Source organism: Antennarius striatus, chromosome 16, assembly GCF_040054535.1.
Source record: "Antennarius striatus isolate MH-2024 chromosome 16, ASM4005453v1, whole genome shotgun sequence".
In the NCBI taxonomy this organism is placed as follows: domain Eukaryota; kingdom Metazoa; phylum Chordata; class Actinopteri; order Lophiiformes; family Antennariidae; genus Antennarius; species Antennarius striatus.
Genome location: NC_090791.1, coordinates 7,001,363 through 7,016,846, shown reverse-complemented (window position 1 = coordinate 7,016,846; position 15,484 = coordinate 7,001,363). Strand labels below are relative to the sequence as shown.

General features: G+C 41.2%; 3 protein-coding genes across 3 annotated transcripts; 1 reads left to right on the top strand and 2 right to left on the bottom strand.

The window, feature by feature from the left end:
• Positions 1-429: 429 nt before the first annotated feature.
• wbp2nl (WBP2 N-terminal like) lies at positions 430-4,475 on the top strand. Its single transcript, XM_068337482.1, has 8 exons — positions 430-561; positions 1,026-1,134; positions 1,254-1,392; positions 1,522-1,614; positions 1,768-1,965; positions 2,328-2,444; positions 2,929-3,005; positions 3,114-4,475. Exons 1-8 carry the CDS (start codon positions 503-505, stop codon positions 3,168-3,170), a joined length of 849 nt encoding a protein of 282 aa, XP_068193583.1. The 5' UTR covers positions 430-502; the 3' UTR covers positions 3,171-4,475.
• On the bottom strand, positions 3,714-10,516 carry LOC137610058 (heme-binding protein 1-like). The gene is made up of 4 exons (XM_068337483.1): positions 10,158-10,516; positions 7,207-7,345; positions 6,179-6,359; positions 3,714-5,857 (listed from the first exon to the last, which is right to left on the bottom strand). Exons 1-4 carry the CDS (start codon positions 10,233-10,235, stop codon positions 5,680-5,682), a joined length of 576 nt encoding a protein of 191 aa, XP_068193584.1. The 5' UTR covers positions 10,236-10,516; the 3' UTR covers positions 3,714-5,679.
• Positions 10,517-11,802: 1,286 nt separating this feature from the next.
• fmc1 (formation of mitochondrial complex V assembly factor 1 homolog) lies at positions 11,803-14,018 on the bottom strand. The gene is made up of 2 exons (XM_068337478.1): positions 13,849-14,018; positions 11,803-12,515 (listed from the first exon to the last, which is right to left on the bottom strand). The coding sequence occupies exons 1-2, from the start codon at positions 13,975-13,977 to the stop codon at positions 12,312-12,314; spliced, it is 333 nt and encodes a 110-aa protein (XP_068193579.1). The 5' UTR covers positions 13,978-14,018; the 3' UTR covers positions 11,803-12,311.
• Between the last annotated feature and the right edge of the window lie 1,466 nt (positions 14,019-15,484).

Below are 15,484 nucleotides of genomic sequence, written 5' to 3'. Positions count from 1 at the left end.
AGAGGACGTAAACCAAAATCTAATCCATTAATTCAATCAAACCTTATCAAACCTTGGAAACAAATTCTAACTCGGTGGCCTTATCGTCATTTACAAGACATACATTTCCCTATAAACATATTTAAATGAGCTGGATATGGATTTTTATTTGGACCCACATCAAAAAACAATTCCCAGACTATGATGGTCGAGAACCTTACTTTATAGTATAAAGTTTATAGCTACGTATTGTCAAATTGGAGGAGTACGAGTCATATGTTCATTAAACGTAAATTAAAATTATATACACTGGATAGACTTCTAACACATCATTAAATGGCTGTATTTTAGGACACAGAATGTCCACGTTTTATCTCATCTAATCTACATTCGTTTGTATGAACGGGCCCTGGGTAAAGTCACGAGTTGTCCGTGACGTCACGCTGGTGACGTATCTGGGGCATCCCGGTACGACTGACGGACTTTAGCGCAGACATCACACACCAGAAGACATCTCCCAAACATGGCTTTGAATCGGAACCATTCGCAAAACGGTGGCGTTTTGATAAACAACGGAGAAAGGTATGATTAAAACACTACGTATGGGCGGTTAAAGATATAATCCAGCTCGCTACCGCCTCTCCTCTGCGCTTGTTTACCTTCTACTTTCCAGTGCGTAGTCAACATAATGCTACCGCCGCTAGCCTGCTGCTAGCTGGCCTGTCAGACGTTAGCATAGCCGACACATCTGTTCGGTTGTTGACGTCTGCGGTGGCTGTAAAGATTATTTCTAGGAATTCAAATGTTTATTGGGTGTTTAAGATGTTTTTAATATTATAGTGGCTGCTTTAATGTTCTCCCGTGTTCATGACAGTTGATTTAATCACGATGGCTAAACTTGTGACGTTACTCAACAGGAAGTCGTGGCTGATATTTGAGATTTCACAAAACAGTTGTTCCTTTTAAAATTTGTGAGAAACTAAATCGAGTCATTATATCCTGATTGTTGCGGGTTACTTTATTTTATTTTCTGCTTCTTTCGTCAGTGTTGTGAGGGAATGTAAGAATGTGGAGCTGTCGTTCAGCGATGTCTCCTGTAAGACAGACCTGCTGAAGGGCACAAAGAAGGGAACTGTGTACCTCACACCATACAGGGTACTTCCAGAATTGCATGATATATATTGTTGATGAGGATTTTAAATAAAGTTTGTATTGTTCATTTTTCATATATGACTCCCTTGATTTTTCTTCTTCTCTTTCATGTTCCACTTTAGTTGGTGTTCGTGTCCAGTAACACCAAGGACTGCCTGGGCTCAGCCATGTTCCCTTATTATCTGATGAAGGGTTGCAGTATTGAGCAGCCAGTCTTTGCAGCCAACTATATTAAAGGGACTGTATCAGCTGAGCCTGGTGGTAGGTCACACTTTGTTTTTACTATCAACCATCCAACATTTGATTAAGTGTTATGTCTATTAAAATTTATAAAACATGTAGACAATCAGTAAAATTATTAGTATTGACTTTCTTTATCTTTCTCATCAGGTGGGTGGGAGGGCCAAGCCGGTTTCAAAATGTCATTCCCCAGTGGAGGAGCCATAGACCTGGGACAGCATCTCTTCAAATTGGCCACAAATGGTTTGTGTGTTAGTATTAATTATTTAGATTAGCCTTAAAAAAAACCATTTAAGAGCTAGCCCTGTTCAAAGGGTATGAATAAGTTTGAGTGAATACATTAATCAATCCTCTTTGTTTGTTGCCAAAGACTTTTTTTTCCTTCATGTATTTCAGCTTCTCGTGCTCCTCCTGCCCAAAATGGCAGTGCCGCTTTTGGCTATCCTTCTCCTAGAATGATGAATGGCTACGGCCCACCTCCTCCAGCTCCTCCTAGCTATGCTTACCCACCGCCTCCCCAGCAGAATGGATTCTACCAGGGTCCTCCTCCTGCTGCTGCCAACATGGGCTACCCCTACCCTGCAGCCGCTGCAGGTACGAAAATGAGCTGTTTGGGTACCTTCAGAATCTCCTGTAATGCTTTTAGGTTGGCCAAACAGAAAATTGAATATTCTAAAATGATCCTCAAAGTTCCCTTTCTTTATTAATTTTTTTTGCGTTCATGGTCCGTACTATAACACCAGATTTGAATTGTTTTCAGCCTTTTTTTCCTGCATGTCCAACACAGATATGGGTTTTTCTTCAAAATATCTTGTGATGAAGGTGCAAATAATACTGCTGGTTTTTCTATTCCTTTGCTTTATTCTTTCATTTGTTTTTCTGTTTAACGTTTCTTTGCTGAATAAATAAACTCTTTGACTTTAAACCTTTTTTTTAATCTGTCACTTGTGTTGTAGGAATGTATCCATCTGGCTACGACTTCATGGCACCACCTCCTCCCTATCCTGGTCCACCACAAAATTGGGCTGCACCTCCTCAGAACTGGACAGCAGCAGCAGCACCAGCACCTCCAGGTCTGTTTCTCTTTATTTTCCTCTATGTATGTTTGTGTCACTGCACCCGTCAGATGCGATCTGTCTGCCTCATAGTGAATCATTTCGAATCGCACCACCAAAAAAAAAAAGGGGGGTGATGATGTCTTCTCTGCTGCACATTAAAATTACAACGTCCAAATAAGATCCTGTTTTCCTCTCCATCCCCGTTCTCGCTTCTAGCACCTTGTGGATTTCATTGAGGACGGTCTCTCCCTGCCCACAGAGCGAGCTTAGTCCTCTGTGCTAAAATATCAGTTTGTCATATCTCTATTTTAAGTAGAGCTTGAGAAGGATGCTTACATCTGTGCATCCTCAGGGCGTGCCAGAGTTGTCATTTAGTGTGTTTCAGATGACTAATCCTGAGCTCCTTGCATCAGCTATCCTTCCAGAGTTCAGAGCTGCAGCATGTGTTCCTAAATATCCAGCTGTCATAACTGTCTGTCATGCCTCATTTTATGCACAGGTGACTCCAAAGCAGCTGAAGCAGCAAGCAGTGCGTATTACAATCCTAGCAATCCACACAGTGTCTACATGCCCATGGTAAGTGGCTTTTCTCATGTTGTCTTCAGCATAAGTTGCATGGAAATGGCATGGTAGTGTGCCTTTAATGGCCCTTGTACAATATTCTAATTTTTTTTCCCTTCTCAGGAGCGACCTCCTCCGTATGCACCTTACCCAGAGTCTCCCAACAAGAAAACCAACTGAGACTGAGGCACCATTACTTCAATGACACTCCTCTGTTTGTTCCTCTGTGTCCCAAATAATATTCTACAGCAAGGATTAATGTTGACGGATGCTCTGTTGTAGAATACAGAAAATAAATTGTATTTACTAGTGGGGAAGATGTCAGTGATAATCTTCTGAATTGAATTCTGAATTGAAACTTAATTTGATTACCGGAAAAGATCCCAAAGCATTTGCATCTTTTGAAATACTGTTTTCCCTTTTGCTTAAGTTCGTTTCAAAGGATTGACTTCATGTCACTCTAACTTTTCTGAGACACATTAACATTCTTAATAATAGGATTCTGTATGATTCTCCAGTCTGTAGATGTAGGGACTGGAATAGTCCTTGTTAAAACCTGGATGCAGGAGGCATTATTGGGAATGTATTTTTTAAGATAGATTTTGTTACCAAAACATTTTGTAGCAATTTGTTGATTGCAGTTCCTAAAGTTAAAAACTCCTATTATGAAAGATGAAATATTTTTGCAGTGTCCTATAAGGTGCTGTGTGTGTTTCATATACAGTAGTATTATGTTGATTGATTTTCCACATAGAAACCTAGAACTGCAGTGATCAATCATTAATTTGAATTTTTCTCATACTGTGACTACTGGTGAAAGTTACCTTTTGACCAACATGATCTTGTGCTGCATCCATTTATATTACATTACAATTCATTTAATTCATTGTGTACAGCCTGTCCCACCCAGATCTTACCATTTCATTCATAATTTAATACATATAATAAAGGGTTTTGGGATTAAAAGGAGCTGCGTGTTGTTGAAATAGAAGCTTGCCTTACACATTTATGTATGTGCAATATTTCAATCTCATAAAGTCAAAAGTCAGAGGCTGGGGTTACCTGAATCAACCCTGTGCTCTACATGCAGCTTCTATCGTATTCATGTATGCAAAGCCGAGCTGAAACCAGAACTCTCCTCTTTGTGTAATTACACCAGTGTGGGGTTACAGGGCCATGACGTTATATTAAGGGCCCATCAGTGTTTCTGCCACCTGTTGAAACTTCTAAATGAAAACATTTATTGTGGATTAAAGTGGGGCGGAGCGCCAAGAGGTGGTGTAACTACACCCCCTCATCGTGTATCAGTTAACACCTGTTTGAAGGACTATTTGCACACAGTTGTATTGGAAAAAGATTTTTTTTTTAGTTGTTTTAGTCTGCTTGAATTAATCAAATGTCTGTATATTAATCTCGTTTGCAGTTCTTATTGCTCTTACTACATTTTACCTGTCAAAAAATCTAATAAATGAGTCAGTTATTGAATTTGTCTCAGGATTTGTACCTGACTATTTTTTCCCGCAATCTGATCCAGTCACACAAAATCTCAGTTCCTTTAACGTGCTGCATATTGCTTGGTTTATTTTTAAATATTTACATGATAGTTAACTAAATTCTTAATAAAATTATTATAGTATCAGATCTATTGGAATTATTTTTCACAGCAAGAAATGCACGCAAGAAATAATCTAATTGTAGTAATGTCTGGAATTGTCTGATAGAAATAAGACAATTTGCGTTATCCACATGGTTACAGAATGTTATATTTATTATGTATTGAAACGCTATCAAACCTGAACATTTTATCACAGGAAGTCACACTGTACGGTGTCTCATGACATGGTTACAAGAGTGAATAAATGAAGCTAATTACACACTAACACACAAAAAATTCACTACACACAAATGGACCAACGCTTCTCCACAAAGTTCACAACGACACCAAATACTCACAGCTTCCCTTCCATTGACTCAGAAAGACGACTGCATCTCCACTGTATGGCTCAACTCCTAATTACTCTCCAGTTCTTTAGTCGTGCTTTTTGTAACATATCTAATGATTTTCCCAAAGATTCTGTGCAGACGCACAAAAATTGTAAACTGAATTAAATATGAGCAAAGCCTGACTACGTTCTTCATGGAGACTGGAGCTCCACGGGGCCTTTAGAGACTCCATGGGACAAACATGTTCCAAAAAAAATTAAAACACATATTCAGTTATCTTTAAATGCAGATTATTCACGGTTTCTTAACTAAAGTTGTTTCTCTGAGATCTTTTCTCAGACTCAATTCAGACTGTTTACACTGGTGTAAATTTTGCAAATGAAACTGTGTGAAACATCAAGTAATGCTCATTGAATCCACATGAAAGCCTGTAATCACTGGAGGCTACACGGGCAAATTAAAAGTGAATAAATAAAAGGAAACAATGAATTGTAAAGCTGAATTCTAACTTGTCTCATGATTTGTACCTGACTTCAGTCAAGCTGCTGTATATGTGAGACACATAAGTTTGAATGTGTAGAGGCAACACGTGTAATCCACATCTGTCCACGTTAATCTAAATCCACCATGTCGCTCTCAATCCATCAAATACTGTTAGAGCTACAGAACCGTCAGAAGTGAAAGGGTCATCAAGATTAAGTATAGGATTTTGTTGAGGTTTGACTCAGATCTGGTTGAATGGCTCCTACGGCTCCTCCTGTAAAAACCACACCTCGTTGCGGCGTCCATAAGGCTTGAGTGGCATGTCATAGCTGCAGCAGAAGTACTGCTTGCGTTGGAAGGGGGCCGTCTCGCCCAGGGTGCGCGTGAGACGTAGGGCCTCCGCTCGGTACTCGCTCTCCCCCGCAAAGCCTCCAAACTGCCTGTGAATGAGGAAAAAAAGACGTGAGTGAAGTTTGAATTAGGAAGATTTAATTATGTGGACCTTTTAGCTGATGTGCTGTCACACTGGACTGGAGCAAGGACCCAAAGGATACCCATGCAGGCTGATATTTCAAACACATGCACCAGTGATTCAGAGCAAACCTGCCTTAGGACCTGTCTACCATAATTAAGACTTCCACAAACAACACAGCTTCTCGTGCTCCTGGGTCAGGTGGGGTAACGAGTGCTGCAGGTCAGATGAACAAATGTGTGACTCTGACAACAATGTGTTTAAATGAAAAGCTTTAAATGACACCTACAGAGCGTAGACAGTCATGCCCGGCCGTTCGTCAATTCTGATGGCACTGTCGGTGGGAGTTGGGGGGCTTTGATGGTAGATGGTGGGGATGCGGATGGCGACCATCAAACGGCGAGACAGAACGCCGTCATTCCGTGGGTAGACAGTGATGATGATGGGAGCTGCCGTGGGCATGGCCTCACCTTGGTGGAGGAGAGACAATGTGCTTCAAAATGGGCTGAAACACAGAGCGCAAACTGCTCTATCCTCCCAACAGCATACTACACATCTTATATTATTATGCAGATGATGATAAAGGGTTTTCATCCAGGGACAGTGAAACAAGTCGTGTACATCATACTTCTGTAAATAGCAAATAAATTAAATGACGATTGTGCACAGAGGCCTGGTTTTCCAAGCGCACCGTTAGCTGGCCGAGGTGACCTTAAGCGTGTAAACGTGACCTGAAACGACATCCTGAAGCGTCTGAGGCCATTTCAGGATAGCCAGAACAGAGAGAAGAATACATACTGGACACTGGACACCCACTTAATCGCTATTAATTTATCTTAACATCATTACTGTTTGCAATTTAAAAGAACTAAAAGTTAAGTGAGGAACAATTTAGGAATGTACTTTTTATAATGAGCCTGAATGAGGCCAAAAGTCAATGGAAAAATTTGTAAGTAATGAAAATTATATAAAATATAAATTATTTAACATACTTCAAAAGCTTAGAGGAGCTTGTAGGCCTCTTCATTTATCTTATGCTTTAATAAACCTCAAGATTTGACAGGCGGTGATTGCTAATGTTAAATAAAAGATTCCAACATATTGAGCCTTTAATCAGTAAGTATGGCTTCTCTCCTCTCAGGGGCCTTTGTCGCATTCTGACCATTTTTTTTGGATTGCATTACATAAATCTGATATTTTATTAGTTTGGTTTAAATGAAATTTAAAGTTTCTGAGAGGAACGATAAAGACAAAACAGGCCCCAGCTGTATGTGAACATCTGTGGGCATCATCCGTCAGAGTGACGGATAGGCTTACCTTGTTCGTTGCTCCCTCCGATGTACATCAGCAGCTTCCTCACCAGCTCACCTGTCACTTGGTCAAAGGTTCGTCCCTCAGAGTAGATAACAGCGTATTTGGCACCATCATACCGCCGCACCTCAAAGCTAACCCCATCCTGTAGCAAATTAAGGGAAATCAGCGGCCGATCACTGCAGCTCAAGGTGGCATGCACACACACATCAGTTGTTTTTCTGCTCATGTACCCCCCCCCCCCACACACACACACAAAGACACACACACATCACATCTTGAGCAGTTGTGTTCTGTTGCTGGGGATTGGTGGGGGGTGTGATGCTGAGCTCACTGATCTGTTTTTAAGAAGCTACTGGGGTTTACACTTCAGCATGTGCAAACATGTATGCGTGCATGTATGATGCATACGCTACGTATTTACAGCGATTTGATTTGATGTCTTCTTGGGCGCTTGTGTTCACTCAGCCTACAGAGAATAATGGGCAAGAGATGCAAGTCTTACATAACAGTGCATAGACAAACACACACACACACACACACACACACACACACACACACACACACACACACACACACACACACACACACACACACACAACTGCCCCCTTCCCCTGCAAATGCAGCATTATGTGAAGCAACAGTTTTGCATTAAATGTGATTAATGTGGTTGACAGTCACTCGAATCCACCTCTGAGCAATGACTTTAATAAGTTTTGAAGGAATCCGGTCACAGAAGAGACCAAGATGCAGGTTTCAAATACTGTACAGCTATTCGTTCCTTTAATGTGATTATACTGCGCAGTGTTTCATAATGCACGGCTTTGTGTGTTTCTGTGATGCTGTCAGGGATTTAATTTCATGAAGTCATTGTCATTCCTTGATCTGTGAGAAGATGCTATAAATTACTGAAGGTAGATTATTGTTTTTCATTATTTCATTTGTTTTACTCCACGTGATATACCAGAGGCAAAACTGACAACGACAGCGTGGGAACGTTCTCCTCTGCATGTTCTCATTCTTTCATGGGATTTTTTTTGCTCCTTTTCCTGGAGGAAGATTAAAATCTAAAAATGTTGTGCAAAGGATTTTGTCTTTATTTTGCGTGCAAATTCATGAAATGTCTCCAAGTTGCTATATTTGTGTTCTTGACAAATTCCATCCTCCTAATCTCATTCACAGGAGCACAAAAACCTGTCAAGTGGTCCTGCAATCAGCTGATGCAGCTGCAATCATTCCTCGCCAGATATGAGATAACAATATGTTATCATGAAGCTCAGACTTGTGGCAGGTATCCAGGCTCCTGCCTAGTAATTACAAGGGTTTTGTTCTGTATGACTTGTCAGCAGGACCACCATTAACATTGTGAAAGCAGAGCCTGACTTCAGTTAAGTGGTGCAATTAATAGGTCCGTCATGTGTCTGTGGTTGTGTGCTTAGCTGCTTTCTCATCCCAGTATTGTATATACAGTGATAATTACACAAAAAGTGTTATCAGCACTGCAGCTATTAAACTGCCTTGTCATTTTGCATTCAGTTGGCAACTTGGAAATGCGCTCCACTTGTGTGTTGCTGCTGATCTGTTGAATGTGTGTTTTGGGTCCGTGTCCATACCCTGCCTCCATACCCTGCCAGGCTGCTCCTCTGTATTCTGTGTCAGTTTTAATTAAGAATGTAAGGTGTCAGCGCGTTCCGCAGATCAGGTGACGAGCTCTGATTTCAATACCTGCTGTTAGAAGAAGTCAGTCAAGTCCAGAGATTTTAGATGAGGCTTTGGCTCTGCTGGCCTTTTTTTTCCTGACTGTTTAATGAAAATGATGAGAGAGGAATTCAACATCTGGATCAATAAGCTGCATTTTTTCCACAAAAAGGGCTCAAATTAAGAGCAAAAAAGCGTGCATAAGAGTACACACTGCAGGTTTGAATGAAACATATGCTTGTGGGTTTGTTTGTGTCAGTTTGGGTCACGGTGCCTGTCAGGACAGTCCTCTTTGTGGCCCATACTCAACAAAGCCAATCACAAAACTACATGCGCATTTCTAATGGTGCAACGTAGATCAGAGGGGCTCGGGAGGGGGGCCTCGCAATGGTTGTTAGGCATTGCTCTACTTAACAACGCTCACTGGAATCTCGTGAGAGCATGCAGTAAATATGTGCAAACATATAGGCTTTTATAAGCCTAACGGGGGTGGGGGTGGGGTAGGGGTTGGCACAGAAAGCGCGCTCTGTCGCTGTCATCAGATGAAGAGTCCAAGTGCCCACATCCACGTCCGTATCTGAGCTCAAGGCTTAACCACAGACGCATCTGATCTGCGTCCTTCTCCCGGACAGGGTCAGTTCTGTCCAGTGTGGTTTCGGACAAGCATCTAAAATGTCATGATGGAAAAAACAAACAAAACAGCGATCCACAGCTTTACGCGCAACTCTGGAGCAGGTTTAAGCATGTTTTGACTTTAGTCTTGTGCGTAATTGTGTAAAGGTGACACAAAGCTCAGCATCGACGTCTTTAGTCGTGTCTGTCTCGTTGATTGGCAGGAGACCTCCGGCTGGTTCGCCCCTCGCTGCGGCTCAGCGGGCGTCCGAACAGGTTCCAAGCAATTAACACCCAGGCTGTCAGTCAAGGTTACAGGGGTTATGATAACAGCAGGAGAAACACTGATCCATGACGGCGTTAAACTAAACGGCCATAACACAGCCTAGTTAGTGTAAAGTGCTGGATAAAATATTAATGCAAAGGAAACCGAGCACCTTGCACAGGACAGCGCGATAACTTTGCGTAATCGTTTCGAAGCTGTGAAAAGCCAAGGAGAGAGACGCACAGGGCAGAATTGGTCTTAAAGGTTTCACAGTGTTGGACGTGTGTGTGTGTGTGTGTGTGTGTGTGTGTGTGTGTGTGTGTGTGTGTGTGTGTGTGTGTGTGTGTGTGTGTGTGTGACAGGTGTCCACGATGCGCCTTACCTTTGTCTCGCTGCTGAGCAATTTATATTCCGTCTCCTCGGTGTTTCCGAAGAGCGAATTCTTGATCATGCCAAACATGTCGCTTCAGGCTGATCGGCTCTCCTCTCTCCGCTCCTGTGGTTTGATGCTCGTCCCTGTGCTTCCTGTCTTAAAAATCGACAGCTTCCGACTGAAGTTGTCCTCAACTCCTTAAAAAAAAAAACCCTGATGGACTTGCAGGTGAGTTTTAGCAGTTATCCAGGTGCGTGAAGAAGTAGTCCTCCAGTGCGCGCCTTACTCCAGACTGGTGCACGAAGCTTTTTTCAACAGATGCTTTCTGACCTTTTGGAGACACAAGTTGCAGATGCTGACTCCTTACCCCGCTGCCCCAGGAATGATCACATCAGCCTTCACTATGACGGCTGGAGTGTCTCCGCCCTCCTCCTCCTCGGTTTTTTTTTTTTTTTGGTCCTCAATTATCATCAACTCTCACTCCTACGCGTTCAAGTTCACTTCTACTGTGGCTTCAGCCTCACTGCACGGGGTTAGTGTTCCACGGCTCGTTACCCTTAGACACTCATGACGTCCAGGCATTAAATATTTGTTTAAGGGCGTCTCTGGTCAGTAGCATCTCAGTCCTAAATTAACCCCTCGCCCCCCCTCCATGGAGTATGGCTAGGATGCTCTTTTTGGATTCCTTTCATTCTGTTTGTCACCACTGTCTGTTCCAGGACACATTAAATAGCAGCGTGTGGAGAAAAACATTTACATCCTGCATTTGGCACACTATGAATTTTGTCACAAGTCGCTGGTTTGTCAGGATGAATCGGGCTTTCTTTCCGGGGCTGAGCATTTGTGCCAGTTTGGGGCAGTGCATTGGTTCACGTCTTACTCCTTGTGTCACTGTGAGTTGCTTGCTTTGGGGTTAGTCTATTTAAATTCACACTGAAGGCAACGTTAGTCACTGCCGTAGAGACAGGAGGAAGGAAACAGGAAGGGTAGATTTAATGAAAAACAGTGGGATAGTTAATGGGGTTAGAAAAGCGGAGGTCCTGCAGGAGGGATAAGTAGACAAGGAAAGAGAAACAAAGAAGATCCCATTCTTGCTGGTGTCCTACATTCATCCTAGGTTGAACTACCGGTATATTTAAAAATGTACATAACTGTTGAGTTTATTACTCAAATTTGGTAGTCAACCCCTGTTAGCTTACAGTGAGATGTGTACGGTAGGAACTTTTCCTCTTTTGCCATATTACATAACGTTGCAGTCTGACATTGATGCACAAGGCTACAAAGCCTCTTGGTATCTCTGTGTGGCGTTTCAAGTTTCTTTGAAACCTCCATGATGCTCTAGTGAGAGCTCATTCAGGACTTTTGCCTCATTCACACAAATCTCTTATTTGTCTTAGCATTCCATTTTGCTCATTCTGTCATTCTTTTTACAAGAAGCATAATTCTCTGTACCGTTGGTTAATTCATATTGCTGTTGTGTGCACACTCACTCATCACGCAGTCTTTGAAGATTCACCAACTTCATTGTTGTATCAGTCTCAACAGAGTAATCAGCCACCAACAAATAGTGTCTTCACTCCAATGGGGGCTTAATTTAGCCCCCATGTGGCTTGCTGGTTAATGTGTTATGTCACTAAGTTCTTAAATAACTCAAAAAAAGTGTCAATAGTTATACATTTTAATGGCACAACTGAACCAATAGATGTGTACTTATTCCTTTTAAAAGGTTGCTTTATGCCTTTTAAAAGTTATTATTGTCACAAGACACAGATATCATATACAGTACAGCTAAGCAACAGATTATTTTTTTGTAAATTTTTCCAGTTGCTCAAAATGACAGATAAGTATAACTGTTACATTTATAAACTTACAGAGCAACACACACACACACACACACACACACACACACACACACACACACACACACACACACACACACACACACACACACACACACACACACACACACACACACACACACAAAAAACCATGTTGTTTTAATGCAGTCCATGATGGTATGATGTCCAGTCAGCAAGCCTCCAGGCAAACATTTGCCTTCATGAAGATTTACGAGGCAAGTTTTCTAAAACCAGATAAATTGATGAAGCGCAAGTCATTTCTCCAAAGACTCGGTCTTCTTCAAGTGACCACCTTTCTGTATCCTCATTTCTCCCAACCTTTACCTCCTGGCTGTAAAGGCAACCTGAGCCCAACTAGGCCAGCCACTTCCTCTGGGCAGCGCTCTCCCTTTGTATGGTAAAGGTTGTGCAGGATCAGGTGGTTCCGTGTAGATGACAGCAAACACAGGTATGTGTGTGAGTCATGGTGTGCCTCCTGCTGGGCACGGCAGTACCTTTCTCCAGTTACCTGTAGGAAAGAAAAAGTAAGGTTAGAGATGGTGAAATTAGAACACAGATTATAACATGGACGCAGAAAAAAAAAATTAACTATTGATATATCAAGATAAAACAAAAAATCTGAACAGAATATCCCAGGGTCAAAGCAAGTCTTTTTCAAAGCTTCAGAATTTAATGTTAACATCTTTCCTTTTAAAATGTTGGATTTGTTCACTTAATAAGTCACCTTACTAAATAGACAGATACTATGATCACAGGCTTTCCAATGTTTCTTCCTTCCATCACCCATTATAGTTACATGATCTGTAAATATATCCTATAGTAATTGTACACATATGCAAACGGCAATATCAGTCTAATTCATATTGTATGTCACATATACATTAAAATGCCTTAAGCTCTCTTTACAGAGCTGGGTTGAATACACACTGACAAGCAATAGTTGCCCCTGGCTACTTTGCTTCAGTGACTACACATGCATCAAACCACCCTGTTGAGCCGTGTTCTCCCAAGCATAAACAACACAGGCTTCAAGCCTGTACGCTTTACAAGCCCTCGTTTGATCATGTAGCTGCACTGCGTACTGGAAACAAACAGAATCATCTATACTTCAAATGGACATGATGGTTCCAATGTATGTGTTTGTTGCTTTGATTGATGAGTATTTACACATACTAATTAAAAGGAACATATCATGAATTGTACTGATGAATTTAAGACTGTCCTTCAACGACAAAAAAACAACAAACACGGAAAAACTATGAGCTCCAATAATCCCGGCAAGGCGTCAAATACTGCAAAAACATGTTTGCAGTAACTGAGAAGATTGTGATATGGTACTAGAAACATGACCCATTTTTATTTATATCGACTTAACACGATTCCATACTTTGAGCAACGTAGTTCCTTATAGTTTTAACAGTACTAAACTATTTAACTGGTGTCGTTAATTGTCAATGGAGTCATTTTAGCACCATGAAATCAATCTCGACCCTGTGCAGTGTATAAATTACTACCTACTTCTCAACATTGGGCTAGGCGAAAGCAAATTGGCTGCTAGCTGATGTTAGCATGCCCTTCTGCCTAACACTAACCTTGAGTTTGATCGTAAATATTTCAAATTTCGGCGCGACAATACTCCAGTGTTATCATAAGCGCTGACTATATTCCCAGGATGATGAATATTTAAATTACGCTACCAAACTACCAAAAATGTAAAACCTTTACTTCACGAGTTATTAGGATGCTAGCTAAACTAGCCATGCACTCAATGCAACTTCTGATGGAAGTTAGCTAGCTAACTATGCTGACATTAAATAAACACAGTTTCTGGGGAAACTCACCTTATTCTTTCGGAACTGGTCCATAACGTAGCTGTAGGCTAATGAGTTTTTATAACTCGGTCCTTGGAGGGCACGTAATTCTTTAAGTATTCCTCGGCACACTCGCAGGGGCGATGACAGCGTCGCCATGTCTGACCAGTGTTGTGAACTTGCAGCCAGACAGCTTTCATCGAGCCCCGCACAGTCGATGGAACGTTTCCACAGTCTCCACAAGGCGTCGCTATATCAGACTAACAACAAGTAAACCCGTTTGCTACCTCTTGTCAACTTATGTTTTACTACGACATGTCTAAGGCAATATGTATTTTCTGAAAACAAAACTCACACGCAGCATGAAAAGGAATCTATAAATGTTTATTGTAACGAGCAAATAGTCTTGCAGTAAGTTTGGTCTCTTTTTATGCACATTTTCAATCCAGAAGTTTATCAAATTGATTTAGCTAATTAAGCTAATTAGCTAAATGGCGAAATAGACGCACTGGCTTAGCCTGACAAGCATATTAGTGACGAGAATACGGTTTCTTGTTTGCCTTTTACAGTCATTTAAAGTATCTGAACTTTAATGAAGCAGAATCTTTGTAATGAAAACTCACTGGCACAAATGGTATAATTAAGTTTACAACATAATGTACCCTTCTGTACGTAATTATTGCTAGGACTGTCCAATCATTGGCCGCAATGCACCTGGCATTGATGTACAGTTTACAAATGCAATGTAACATCCAGGTTGTATGAAACTGGCAGGTATGCATGGATCAGGGAACCATGCACACCTGAATGGCGAGTTAATCCAAGACGAGCCAAAAAGAAGCTGTAATATGTGTTTGTTATGGATTCGACCTTCAACTTCATTGTAAGATAATACCCAGACACCTCTACGTGCTGTAGAAGTTAAAGTGAACATTTCTAATATGTTGTCCTCATCACTCAGCAGTACACACACATACTCTCTACCTGTCATTGTGAATACAATCCTGAATTTAATTGTATTAAGTAATTACTGTCTGATAAACAGGTCATGGGCAGAGACTGAGGAGACTTTTAATCGTATTTTCTTTCAAAAACTGTCAGCATGTCTTTTTCTATATTTACTATGAATAACTTTAAACATAAGTAGAAGAAATGTGTAAATACACAGGAGTATTGGTTGTGAACATATAGTGAAAACAATTTGTTCCTTGAAGAGAATGTGACAAGAGATACAGGTTTCCCTCAAACTCTTTTGATAATGATGTCTGTTGTACACAGTATATTGTCTTTGATAGCAGTGTGCTATTCCTGATAACAGAGAAAACAGACTAAACCTTTGATCACTGGAATATTCAGACATTATGAGGGAGTTTGCTACGTCTTTCTTTGAAGGGTGATTTAATCCACATATCTGTGCGCAACTGCCTCTTTGATTCGGACATTTGAGAGCGATCACCTGTCACCATAGCAACAGTGAGTTTGTCTAAGGGCAAACCGTAGAAAAAAAATGATAGGTCTGTTTTCACAACGCTGCAGATGCAAACCCAAATTTCTTAAATGCTTTGTCCTTTTCGGCATGGAGGAGATCGTATGCAAAGAAACCAGCTTCACTCTCTGCTGATGACTAGCTGCGCTCTGAGAGGAAGAGGAGGCTTGGTGCAACATT

Excerpts from the sequence above, each read along its gene's own strand:
- wbp2nl (XM_068337482.1), top strand. The coding sequence starts at position 503 with ATGGCTTTGAATCGGAACCATTCGCAAAACGGTGGCGTTTTGATAAAC. Across the intron at positions 1,615-1,767 it reads CTTCAAATTGGCCACAAATG|CTTCTCGTGCTCCTCCTGCC; the intron begins GTTTGTGTGTTA and ends CATGTATTTCAG. Across the intron at positions 3,006-3,113 it reads ACAGTGTCTACATGCCCATG|GAGCGACCTCCTCCGTATGC; the intron begins GTAAGTGGCTTT and ends TTCCCTTCTCAG.
- fmc1 (XM_068337478.1), bottom strand. The coding sequence starts at position 13,977 with ATGGCGACGCTGTCATCGCCCCTGCGAGTGTGCCGAGGAATACTTAAA. Across the intron at positions 12,516-13,848 it reads ACCAGTTCCGAAAGAATAAG|GTAACTGGAGAAAGGTACTG; the intron begins GTGAGTTTCCCC and ends TCTTTCCTACAG.
- LOC137610058 (XM_068337483.1), bottom strand. The coding sequence starts at position 10,235 with ATGTTTGGCATGATCAAGAATTCGCTCTTCGGAAACACCGAGGAGACG. Across the intron at positions 7,346-10,157 it reads TGCTCAGCAGCGAGACAAAG|GATGGGGTTAGCTTTGAGGT; the intron begins GTAAGGCGCATC and ends AATTTGCTACAG. Across the intron at positions 5,858-6,178 it reads GGCATGACTGTCTACGCTCT|GCAGTTTGGAGGCTTTGCGG; the intron begins GTAGGTGTCATT and ends CCTCATTCACAG.